Below are 13,033 nucleotides of genomic sequence, written 5' to 3' on the forward strand. Positions count from 1 at the left end.
CAGAAAATCTTCACTTGCCCATACTGGGACATCTGCCCTCACATCGTTCTGTCCAGAAAAATGTGCTAAGCAGCTTGTTCCAAAATCACAGGCACTTGAAAGATTTTTTTATTCTCAGAGTGACTTCATTAAAGTTTTAAGGAGTGTCTTCACTCTTGCATTTTAGGCTCATTAAAATATTATGCAATATGCATTTTTGCTATTGCAATTAATTTAACATCAGAAAGAGTACAGGATCAGAAGTGAATAAGTATGTAAATTGGACTAGTTATATCACTTTCCTTGCTTTCCTTTTGGTATATGTGCATTTCATAATTTCTCTACTTTGCCTTCCCCTGTTTGTTGGTTTGAAAATTAGAACTTGATAAGAATAATCTCACACTTCTTTCTTTCTTTCTTTCTTTCTTTTCTTTCTTCCTTTCCTTTCTTTCCCTTTCCCTTTCCCTTTCCCTTTCCCTTTCCCTTTCCCTTTCCCTTTCCCTTTCCCTTTCCCTTTCCCTTTCCCTTTCCCTTTCCCTTTCCCTTTCCCTTTCCCTTTCCCTTTCCCTTCTTTCATGTTTTTCAAGGAGGTGAGACTGAAGAATTTGACAGAATAGAAATAATTTTTATTCATTGTCTTTTTTAGGGAATGAGAAATGCTGTTGCTTTGCTAATCATGTGATAATTCAGAGTGGAAGGGCCCACTGGAGGTCACACAATGTAAAGTTGTCCTGCTGGTCCAAGCAAGGCCAACTTTGTAGTTAGGTCTGGTTTCTCAAGGCCTTGCCCAGCTGAGTTTTCAAAACCTCCAAGGTTGCAGATTGAACAGCTGCTCTCCTTAATCTACCCAGCAACCAAAACCTGAAACAGAGCCAAGCTGCTTTACAGCAGAAGTGCTAATGTTGCATCAGAGGTTCTGGTTTGGCATACACATGTTGACCAGGTCTGATCCTCTGTAATTGATGAAAATCCCTTAACAAGCACGCTATTCAAAAGAATTTGGAGATCATCTACTTCACTTGGTGTTGCACATCCCAAGTCACAAAACCCTGCCATGACAAAATTGGGATTTATAAAACCACCCCACCCCCCCGCCACTCCCAGTTTCATGAAGTGCTGCAGAATCAGACTACCAGTGCTGTGGTAGCTGTGTATGTTATAAATGAAACATCTAGGTGATCCTAGAAAGCTGAATGTACTCCATTATGAGTAGTGCAGCAAAGCAAGTCTTACCAAACTGAACTAGAGAAAAGCCACATTTGGTATCCCCAAAAGACAGCAAATTTTGGCTATTATTTCCCCATATTTTTATTTTTCCCTGTGTATTTATTTGTAAGAACAAATAAATGTGTTCAAATAAATTTGAGAACAACAAAAGGATGTTGTTCTCAGCTGGTCTGTGCAGCATTTTACTTTCTGAATGAGAACTAAAATGCTAGTGCCCTTCCTCAATAAAGAATTAATCTGTTTCTGTGAAGTGCAACATCACAAAATCAATTTATAATGTGTAGTGGGAAAAGAGGAAAGAAGGAAGGCAAACACAGCTTCTGTCTTCCTGGTGTACTTTTGTGCAGCATTTTGGATTTTCTTTTTATGTGTTTTATAACAGTTATAGAGACTTGAAACATATACAGAGACCATATTTTCAAAAAGGATTCAAATATGCATTAGAAAACATGCAGACTTTGCATTATCCTGAACTGATTTCTGTTCCACATTAGGTCAGTTGTGCATATTAGATTTTCTTCTTGTTTTGCAGTATTATTTCACAGAAAGAAACACTCTTGGAAGTTAGCACCCTCCTTGCTCTAAATAAAGGTGCAGAAGCCATGCAGAGCCATATAGCAAAAACTGCTGCAGGACAAGGAATCAGGCTTACAACTTGGGATTTTTCCACTTCTGTGCTTGTTCCTCTGGAATTTTTTGCAGCCCTGTGACAGTTGTCTGCCTTGTCTCTTTCAGCAAGTCCCTAATGCTCATAAGGACTGGGTGTGTGCTCTTGGCCTGGTGCCTGGTGTGCCGGTTCTGCTCAGCGGCTGCAGGGGAGGCACCCTCAAGCTCTGGAACGTGGATACCTTTGCACCCATCGGGGAGATGAAGGGACATGACAGCCCTATTAATGCCATCTGCACCAACTCCAGCCAGATTTTTACAGCAGCAGAGTGAGTTCTTCTCCATGAATCTTTCTTTTCTGTGTCCCCTGCTAGAATTCTGTCCATGCACATGTGTTTAGGACATGTGTAACTCCATAGAAAGCATCAGGAGACCTTGTCCAGTCCATGCCCCTCAGTGCTAATATCTATCACAGCCATCCCCAAATTGGGGTGCTTGCACCCCAGGGGATGCACAACATGACCCAGAGGGGTGCTGGAATAAATGATTAGAACTCAGTGGTATGTGTATATAATTAATAAATATACACAGCAGTGTGTATATAATTAATAAATATACACAGGCTTAAAAAAACTTTAGTGGTAGGGGTGCACGATCAAAACAAGTTTGGAAACTACTCATCTACAGGATGGCTGGGAGAATTTGGCAGCACTTGAGAACTTAATAAGCTTGTCTGTACAACTGGACTATTTCCTGGTAAGACTCATTCCTTACCTGTGCAAATTCTCCTAAAAGCCATGGCACATGGCTGTTGGTTTGTGCTTGGTTTGTTTTTAAACATAAAACATACAGAACAAGCTTTGCAAGCCATCCTACTGTCCTGTAAACACCTCCATTTAAATATTTGTTTGCTCAGTAAAAGTGAGCAAATTGAGGACCTGAAACCTCAGGGGAATTGACCAAGAAAAGTACCTTGTTATGGAGAACACGCAGGAGATGGCAACAGAGCCCCTTTGTGGTGTAGTCTGAGCACAGGAGCTCGGAAAGCTGACGTGTTACATTCTTGTGCCAATTGTGGAAGCTTCTGGCCTTCTGAAGTACAAGCAGGTCTTTCTGAATCATAGCAGGGTTTCACAGTTGCCATGTTTTCATATTTGGTGGTCAGGTTTTATGTTTAAAACATAGTCGTTTGGTAGTTAAAGGGTAGAGATGTCAAAGCTTATGTCTGTGTTTGCCTAAAGATTATTAATCCATTTAGAACATGCATGCATCTGAAATTAATTCTTCTTCTGTTATAAAAAAAAAAAATCAGTCTTTTTGATATTTCTAACAGTGGGCTTAAGGTATAAAAAATTTAGATGGTTCCTAACAATTTACAGTGAAATGAAGGCACAAGTCAGAAAACTTCTAACTGTCACAAAGTCTGCTCTGCCTGCTGCTTTCTTTTGAGGAGGTTGTGAGGAATATATGAATCAATGTTGGCAAGTCACTCAAGTTAATGTTTATGAGAAATTCATAACTTCCCTTTCATGGAATAAATTACTATTTAACAAGACTAACTCTTTATTTTACTTCTAAATTATAACAGAGTTTTGTAACACATTTTATGTGGTATTTTATTTAAACATACTTTAAAATTGTATAAATAGTGATTTTTTTTTTCCAAAAGTACATGACTACAGTCTGGGCTTATAAGCAACAGCTCACTGGTATGTGCTATCTAGCACCTGGCAAATGGGTTTGGGTTTGTTGGGTATTTTTTGTTGGGGAGTTAGGACTTTATATTGTCTTGTGGTTTTGTGCTTTTTTTACTTATGATAGACTGACACCTCTTTCCTTAGGCATAAAGTCTTTATACATTCTTAGATGGCTAAAGGTCATAGCCAGTGCTGTGATAAGGTTAGGGAATCTTCAGTGTAGTACATGTTAAATTATGAAGTCTCCTGGAGGTGGAATAACCCTCGCATGCCCATTAAAGAGCTGTTATTTTGCCAACAATACCTTTCTGAATAAGACACTCAAGCTTTTAAGGAAGTGTCCTCTGCCCCCCCTTGGCCCTCTCTCCCTCCCCAGTGTAATCACAGTGCTCTAATACTGCTTTGTTTTGGTTTTCAGTGATCGCACTGTGAGGATCTGGAAAGCTCGAAATATAATGGATGGACAGATCTCAGATACAGGAGATGCAAATGAAGATCTTGCCAGTAATTGAAATTACGGGGGATAAAGGAATGCATTGATCAATTTGAGGTGCACTCTATGCAGTTTGCTGCATATCTGTTAGTTAAACACTGATGACTGGAATGGACTGAAAATGTGTGAACTCTTCCACTAGACCTGCTGTCCTTAAAATATGTACTGTATTTAATAACCTCTTGGTAACATAGCTTGAGTCTCAACAGTCACGTGTATCTCTATATATTACGGCTGAATTTGTGTGCACATGTAATACTTGCAATTTAAATTAACTGGAATTCAGTCTTCTCTAATGACCATCTCAAAATTATAACCTGAAATATATAACAAAAGTGCTCTGCTGTATTTCACTCACAAGTATGATCAGCTGTTTTGCATTTTAGGGTAACAGGGGAAGGAACGTGTCCCAGGAATAAGCCTTTGATGAGAGGCAGTGTGAAGATTTTAAAGGTCACTTACACTGTTGTTAGGAAAGTGGAGTGAATAATAGATGGGAAGAAGCTGTTAAGGATACATCTACCTGACACGGCTGTATCCTGCTAACAGCAAATGCCATATGATTTGTGTGTTGATAGCATATAATCTGTGTTGACCAAAGTTGTGCAGCTGTGTATACTCTGTGCTCAGGACTAGAACTCAAATGCCCACAAATGGCTATGTTTTATTTGTGTTTTGCCTGTGTTCTGCAATGACTAGATGTTCATAATGTCATGATAAATATATCTTAATCTATTTTTCTTACGGATTTGTTTCTATCATCTCACATTTTCTTTTTTTTTTTAAAGCAAATTGTCTTTCCTTTTTATCTAATTTTATATGCTGCTAAATGTATTTTAAATACACTGTTTTGCAAACCTTGGCAGTTACTTTGAGAACTGAACCACGTTTATTGGGAAAAGCTATGTAAATATATGGTTGTATAAAGAAAATATCTTATCTTGTGCCTGTATGACTTTTAAAGCTCTTGGAACCTGGATATTGAGGGAGGATGTATAATTTACCCAACTGCTCTGAATATTAATTTGTAAATTCTGCAAATTTTAAAATTTTATGTAGATTCAGAAACACTGTTTGGATATTGAGATTTTTTTGGTTGTTTTGTTTTTATTTTTCAGAAAATATCAGTCTGTAAATTATAGCTTGTGTAGGTAACAAATAAAGATGTGAATGTGAACTGCTTTTTTTGCCTTGTCCATCTTACTTCCTTATAAAAAATTCACTTCCTTTGCAAAGGTGTTGAATTTAAACCCACAGTTTTACACAGTGCAGTAGAGTAGCCTGGCAAGCACTATAGCCCATATATCCCATCGTATCCCATGTCTGTGTTCTCCTTGGCCATTATTTGTGTTTTTATAGTACTTAGGAACCCTAGGGGGATTCCCTCACACTTAGTACAGTGCAGACATAAAATGAAGCAGGTGATTCCTGTTCCTGTGAGATGACACCTCTCTTACCTTATTGCATATGGTCTGTCAAACAAGGAAAAGTGCTGATGCCTCCTACTGATCTTGGAGGAATTACTTCCTTCTCTGCTCAGCTTGAAAGGAGATGAAAAAGACTGCTTGCAATTTGAGGTTACCAATGTATTCCAAGTTTTGATAGAGCCGGGTGATGAATTATATATATTGTTAAAAAACAATGTATAAATTAGTTAAAATAAGCAGCAGCACTACCACTTAGTGTTTGTCTATCATGCTTTTTAGCTACTCAGAGGGTATACACACAAATGATTTGGTACAACCTTGAGCAAATTCCAGTGGAGAGTGGATTTACATACAAGACTCACATGAGAGGCTTTTTGTGCCTGGTGGAGGGTCCCCGTTCCCCTTGGCCCAGTAGGTGTTGTGCCAAGCTACACAAATGATACCTACAGCTTGGTGACCCCTGGTTTTGGGGCTGGACACTCATGGCTGTGTGTGCAAGATTCATGTGAATATTGTGTTTTGCAACTGCAGGACAAAAGCCCTTGCAGACCTGGGAAAAGCCTGCCTCTGTCCAGCTGCTCAGCTCTGACACACCACATGGGGCCGTGTGGCCCTGGCCTGAGCTGCAGATGTTCCTCTCCAGTGATGCCTGGCAGTGCATATATTTTGTTTGGCTTATCTCCTGATAGGCACTAATGTTACTTAATGTATTCATAAAAAATATGTCGTTTTAAATTTTTTTTTTTATTCCAGGAAGATATTCCACCTAAACCAGGTCTTACCATAGAACAAAGCTTTCACAGTTTTGCTCTGAAAATTCTTGCCATCAAGTAATTGGAAGAAAAATGGCATTTTGTAAAGGTCACAGTATCACTGTCTTGTTTTAATGGAGAATTCTTTGACTGTTTGTTTTTCTCCAAACTTCATCTGTGCTGTTAACCCATATATGTGACAAAAGATAATATGAAATCAGAGAAAGGTAAGCATTGGACTCCCACTGTCTGAACATGTTTGTGTCAAAAAAAACCCAAAGGTGGTCTCTGAAAAATTAATTTTCTAAGAAGTCACGGAAAAATCACATTTTCCTCTCAAAGTCGGAATTCAGAAATTGAGCAAAGTGTGTGGAAAAATTAGACTGTATCTCACCTTATCTGCTTGGATACAGGCAAGGTCATGTGTTACAAATAATCTCATTAAAGATATGAATGCTGAGAACATATTTGCAATGCTTCTGATTGTGTATCAGAACAAGTACTTATCATGCCCCTGCCTTGTATAAAAGGCTTCAGAGTGCCTGCAGAAGTTCTCCTTCAGCCATGGCAAGGATGAGGAGCTTGTGTTTCTTGGCTGTTGTGCTCGCAGGTAAATACACCACATTTGTATTTTGTCCTAGTTTCAAAAGCAAAATATAAATGTGCTAACAATAGAAGAGCTGTTAAATGACTGTTTTCCATGTAAAAGGAGAGAACAGGCATGGCACTGATTCCACCTGAGGTGACTGTGGGAGGACAGCAGAGCTGACTTGTTTAGAAATATACCCCAGCACTCAGCACTTGGGCACCAGCGTAGTCAAAAGGGAATCAGTGGGATCATTCAGCTCCTGAAAGTTACCTATTGCTTTGTTCATTTTTTTTTCTGTAATTTTTACTCCAGTGTACCAGGGGTTAATTTGGTCCAGATCTTAGTAAAGGGAGAATACATATTATTTTGTTGCTGGAGGGTGGAACTTCTACAGCAAATGCCTTTGAAACGTACAGATGAACCTAAAATGTAAATACTATTACTGTTAAATAAAAAACTGTGGGGTAATACTTCAATTCCTTCCTTATGCCTTAATTTTAATCTAATTTTTCAAAATTAAAGTGAAGGTTTTTAAAAATCAATGAGGATTATTTTTCACCTGTATCTTTCCCACTGCCTTGCTTTAGCTTCTGTTCCCATGGAAATTATCATGGAAAAGCAGCAAGTAGCCATAGCTGTTGCTGTATATTCAACTGCTTGTTTGGATTTAGTCTTCTTTGTATGTTTACAGACATGGGCTGTAAATACAATGAAAATTATGATTTTACAATTTTCCTTCCCTATTTTTAAAAATAGTTTAATCTTCCCACTTGCTGCTATCATGTCTGTACTACAATAGAAGTAAATCCAGGAACAAGGGATGAACGAGGTTGCAGCCTTATTCAGCTGCTCACACCTGCAAGTCTTTGTTTTTAAAATTTGCTGGAAAATGTAAGCTTTGCATTAATGGGAGAAAAAAGGGAAGAAATTTATTAGCTCCTGCTGGGGGAATGTTTTTTTCCTTTGAACTAGCTTTTTCATTCACAATATCGTTCATAAGAAGTATTTTGAAAGTATTTTACAATACTAATTAGTTCATAAAAGTCTGCCACAAACCTATCCTGTGTAAAATGACACCACATTAATAATCTGCTGTAGTCTGTTCAGTCATACTCTTTTTGATTTCAGCAATGAAAATGCTAATGCTGCATTTGACTCTCACTAGAAAACACACCCCAGAACAAAATGAAATGTGATGGCTTTTGTTTATTTTGTGCTCCAAGAAGAAATAATTGCAAGATTGCAGAAGGATGCTCATATTCCTATTATGCTTTGGATGAAAAAGAGGATAAGAATTTATAGCTTTTCTATGTGATGTATCATGAGGGGTGAATGCTGGACAGAGAGCAGTCAGCCTGTGGGACCTGACTCTCTGCCCCAGAAAACAGAGGTGGAAACAATCCTGCCTGCCCAGCAGCTGGCAAGGTTAACAGCCAGATAATTCCTGTTAATTCCAGCCTCTAGAAGATGATAATGAGGCACTGTGGCAGCAAGCAGTGAGCTCTGCTGAGCAGCCTGGGAGCATCAGACCTGAGTGTCAGATGTTCCTGTCTAAAAGGGGCATGAGAGTTTTCTCAAAAAAAAATGTAGGTGGCACTCCTGCTTTTCTGTGTTCATATCCCCCACTTGGAAATCAACTCTGGCATTGCAGCATGATGGCATTCTCTAGCAAAAAATCTACTATTTCATTCTGTAAATTTTCCCAGTATACATAATTACTGCTTGTGCACATCTGCTTGTAGAATTCTTTCTGTGGAGAAGCCCAGACTGCATCAGCAATCATGTTTCAGACTTTCAAGCACACAACATGTGCTTTTTTTTTTCCACATGAAAAAAAAAAAAAAAACCAAACCAAAACAAAACAAACAAAAAAAAACCAAACACAAAAAACCACACCAACAAAAGCAGAGGTGTTAGTCATTTTGTAGAAAAGGGCAATTATCGTTCAAGTATATTTAATCTTGGAATATTGCTGTAATGACTAAAATGACATAAATTAACTTCAGAATAAGTGTGCTGCCTGTGATACGCCTGCTCTCTGTGAGAATATTTACCAACAGCAGTTTGTCAGCACAGCAGGGAGCTGGTCTTGTGGTCTCCCTGCCCTTCGGAGGCTCTCAACCACAGGGCTTGACTTGCAGCTGTAAAAAGGGAAAATTTAGCACATTACTGACAGGTTTTTTTTATGATGATTCTGTGAATGACTAATATATGCTTTTTCTTTTAATGCTGGCACCTTCCCTTTTCTCATAACCATACCTGTATTAACACAAACTACTAATACTATGTAGATACAGTTGTCAAATGATACAGAAACCCGATATGAACATATACTCACTATTTTTCTATTTATATCATACAAGTTCATGCTGCTTGTCACATATTTGTATCTCTCTAGATAGAAAGCATCTGTGTATAAGTGTACAGAAAATGTAACCTTTTAATATTGATAGCATTCCTTATTAAAGTCTCCCTCCTGTTCTGCCAGCCTGCAGTGCTGCTCTCACACCTCACCAGCAGCTTCATTGTGCTGCGATTTAACTTTCTATGAGTATTTCAAGCTAGTCGTGCTTAGCTGAGCACAGGCAGCTCTGAGTGCAGAATAATGCAGACCCACTGCCTCGGCTTGTAAAAGAATGTGGTTGCTGCTCTTGCTCCGTTATGAGCAGACAGCTGCTCGGCCGTCATCTTAGTCCAAGGGATAATGGGTACTAGCCCTAAGATGGGGAGAAAGCGCATCCAAAACAAGAGAATAACTGAGGTTTGTAGTGCTGTGGGGTTTTTCACGCGGTTCCCTGCTGCTCTGACGGCTTTTCCCTCGCAGCCCTGGGCGGGTGCCTGGGCTCGGAGCAGGACGCGCAGTGCCCCGGCGCCATCGCGGTGCAGAAGCGCATTGACTGCCACCCGCAGCCCGGCGCTTCCCAGGAGGCCTGCGAGGCGCGGGGCTGCACCTGGTGCTCCACCGATGTGCCCAACGCTCCCTGGTGCTTCTTCCCGGAGGACAGTCCCTACGGCTACGCCCGCAGTGGCAGCGCCGAGCAGACCGACAAGGGCTGGAGGTGAGTGCTGCGGCTCCTCGGGCGCTGCAGGCCGGCACGGCCCCGCGGCCGCCGCCCCGGGCACTCTCGCCGAGAACATTCCCCCAGCTGCTCCCGTACACGTGTGACAAGGAGGGAAAGGGACACCTTTCCCTGTGCGTTACACGTGTGACGAGGAAGGAAAGGGACACCCTTCCCTGTGCATATGCCACAGAACTGGGGCTCGCGCTCTCACCACACCTCACGTGAGGAAACCAGGTGCAGGCACAGAGTGTCCCTCCCGCCCTGGGAGCCGTGTCCCGGGAAATTACGCGGTCTCCTCTCTTTGGTGGCCTCTATTTTACCCATTAACATCAAGGAGGGCCTAAACTGACCTCAGGGATTATTTCTCTCAGTGAGTCAGTGATCGAAAGAGCTGACCCAGAGTAGCTGGGTGCTTCCCCTGGCCTGCCCGGGGGTGGTCTCAGCCGGTGGTCGCTCGCGGTGGGCACCAGCCTGTGTTTGCACTGCAGAGTCACGCTGAACAAGCGCCAGGCCTTGTCCCTCTTCGGAAATGACATTTCCCCGATCGTCTTGGAGGTGGAGTTCCAGACAAAGGACAGACTCCGATTCAGGGTGAGTGTTTGGGGGGTTGGAACCATTCAACCAAAGCAATACATGCTAAGGAGTGAGCTGACCTGCCCCCTGCTCGCTTGCTGTAGCTCTACGACCCCAACAAGCAGCGGTTTGAAGTGCCTCTCAAGATCAATGGCCCCGGGGTTACTGCTGAAGAGGCCAACTATGAGGTGGAGTTCTCGGATGATTCCACCCACTTCAGGATCAAGAGGAAGAGCACTGGCACCGTGCTGTGAGTACTACACATGATTCATATTGCTTTTTGTAAAAGTGAGGTGTGATGGGGTGAGCACTCTTTCCTTACACCCTGTTGCTTGGTGTGTGGGACAAGTGGTCAAAGGATGTGGTGTAAATGCAGATTTATGCCTTGTCCCTCCCTGAAGGACTTTCATTTTTAATGTGCCTATATAACAGACAGTTATCTATGTGGATGTATAAAAGTGTATTCAGTAAGTCAAAAAACTTGTGTGGCTACAATTTCATGGCTTGGGATGCTGATAAACTTAACTCATCAAAGCACTGAGCTAAGATTTCTGAAATTTGAGGTATCAGGAGCTAAGTGCCAGATCTCCTGACACTCTCCAGCAGGCAGGTCTAGGAAGCTCAAAGCAATGGATGCTGTAAACCTCTAATTTCCACTGATGCCAGTGAAAGGCACTGGCTCTAGTTGTCCCTCTGCAAAAATACCATTAGTTTTCTCAAGTTAGTACTGTAAGTTTAACTAAAGCAAAAGCTCCTTTCGCTAACAAATATCACCAGGTGTCATAATTTCTCTTTTTCTTGCCTTCCATCAACACATCTCTTAGTGCATAATGCTACTTAGAAAGAGAGTCCAAATCAAGGTGCATTCCTGCCAGCTGCTTTTGGGAATGCAGCAGTGAGCAATTTAAGGATGGCTTAACATGGGTGATGCAAATAAGACAATACAGCCTCTAGAATGGTCTGCAGATGGAACCATCATGCTGGGTTTTTAATGAGCTGACCATCCTTTTGAACTGCAGTCTCATGGCATCTCTTTATACCTGTCACAGTCAATTCTGTAAAGTCTTATTTATGCTGGCTATTTTAAATGAATGTATTATGCATTATTCTGATAAAAATAATTTAATTTCTTGTTAGACTTAACAGCTCTGTGTAAACAGTGGGCTTTTGTTAAAGGCCCAGTTTTCTTCTTGTTTCTGTAAAGGCTTATTAATTGGAATGCTGATGTAAGGGGTGAATGCATAACATGGCCCATTCTCGTTCAGCCCGCCTCCCCTTCACCCAGACCCCAAGGGTTTAGCCTGGGTTGATCAAACTTGAGATGTCCCAGCGAAGGGGAGGGCCCTGCCATGGGGCAAATGCAGGGTCTGCCAAAGGCACAACTGCAGTGACAGGCAGAGGAGCGCAAGTCGGTCCCCACTGGGCAGATTTCCAGGAGGGCACATTCAGTGCTTTGCTGTGGGCCTGGGGAAGCCTCCTCCATTCCCCTCCATCTCTTTGTGCACCAGGGCCTGTGCCCAGCAGTGGCAGGGGGGTGGGCAGCAGCTGTGCTATGCTGCAGAGCCCAGGGAGGCAGAGGGCAGCCTTGGCTTGGAGCACTGGCACGGCGTCAGTGATGCTCTGCTCTCCAGCATCCCCGTGGGAAATAGTACACTGCCTCCAGGCAGGTAAAGGAGTGCTCCTGAAACCCAGCCAAGCCCAAAAAGAGGAAATTGTGGATGAATATAATGCACAAGTAATGGACTTCTATCCTGCAAGGAGTGGCAATATTGTCACCAGCAGAGACACAGGATTTTGGGTACAGAAAGGGAAGTCTTATGTTCCTGGGAATTCTTGTTTCATGTGAAATGGCACAGCCAGTACTGTAGTCTAAAGGATCCTGTCAGGCAGCCATTACTCTCACAGCTGAATGATGTTTAGTTTACTTGTATTCCCTGTGTGAGGAGCAAAAATGCTTCCCCTTCATTTGTTTGCCTGTCCATCCTGTCAGAGTGAGGAAATGCAGGTGCTCAGAGATATCTCCACAGCCTGTCTTAGAGGGATTTGCAATCTCCTTAGCTACCAAAAGAGCTGTGCAGATGGAATCTTTCAAAACAGGAAAGCAGGTTATATATCCTGGCCTAAAATCTATGGTTGGCTGCATTTACTTTACTGGGAGGGGTGACCCTCAGCAGTCAGCATATATTATAGGAACAATCCCATCAGTGGCTGCACTTGACTGTCTGGGTCCAGGGGTGCACTGGTTGCATCTGGCAGGTTAAGTAGATTTTCATGTTAGTTCAACCTGCCCAAAGGCAGGTTTGAATGCTAAAAACCAAATCTTTTCCTTTGGGTTCCCTCCAGAAGTGGGAGCAGCTGCTCCAGGGCACCCAGGCACCAAGCTGCACAGGTGGTGGTGTCTGTGCCTGGGCCAGGTTAGGGCAGGCTGTGTGGGAGGGTGTCCCTGAGAAACAGGAAAGTGCCTGACACCTGGAGGGACTTTACCCTCCTATTTTAAGATGTGAACAGCAATGGCCTTACTGTCTCAATGAACAGCTGAATCAGTTGTTGATTTCCATGTGCACACGAAACACTGCTCAGAACAGTCGATGTGGGCAAATAAAACCTCTTCAACAGGTGCTGCAGTTA

The 13,033-nt window shown here is 42.1% G+C and overlaps 2 protein-coding genes across 12 annotated transcripts in view; both read left to right on the top strand.

Moving 5' to 3' along the window:
• KIF21A (kinesin family member 21A) overlaps positions 1-5,184 on the top strand; it is an 86,779-nt gene extending 81,595 nt beyond the window's left edge. For all 11 annotated transcript variants that reach the window (XM_038155728.1, XM_038155727.1, XM_038155731.1 and 8 more), the window contains 2 exons: positions 1,942-2,141; positions 3,928-5,184. In XM_038155728.1, coding sequence (XP_038011656.1) covers positions 1,942-2,141; positions 3,928-4,021 — 294 coding nt within the window. In that variant the 3' untranslated portion in view covers positions 4,022-5,184. The remainder of the gene's footprint in view (positions 1-1,941; positions 2,142-3,927) is intronic.
• Positions 5,185-6,638: 1,454 nt separating this feature from the next.
• The window catches only part of LOC119708839 (maltase-glucoamylase, intestinal-like), a 60,392-nt gene continuing 53,997 nt past the window's right edge, over positions 6,639-13,033 (top strand). Inside the window, exons 1-4 of the mRNA XM_038155739.1 lie at positions 6,639-6,791; positions 9,595-9,829; positions 10,321-10,423; positions 10,510-10,655. Of these exons, the coding sequence (XP_038011667.1) occupies positions 6,746-6,791; positions 9,595-9,829; positions 10,321-10,423; positions 10,510-10,655 (530 nt within the window). The 5' untranslated portion in view covers positions 6,639-6,745. The remainder of the gene's footprint in view (positions 6,792-9,594; positions 9,830-10,320; positions 10,424-10,509; positions 10,656-13,033) is intronic.

The sequence above is a fragment of the Motacilla alba genome, chromosome 1A (assembly GCF_015832195.1).
Source record: "Motacilla alba alba isolate MOTALB_02 chromosome 1A, Motacilla_alba_V1.0_pri, whole genome shotgun sequence".
NCBI lineage: Eukaryota > Metazoa > Chordata > Aves > Passeriformes > Motacillidae > Motacilla > Motacilla alba.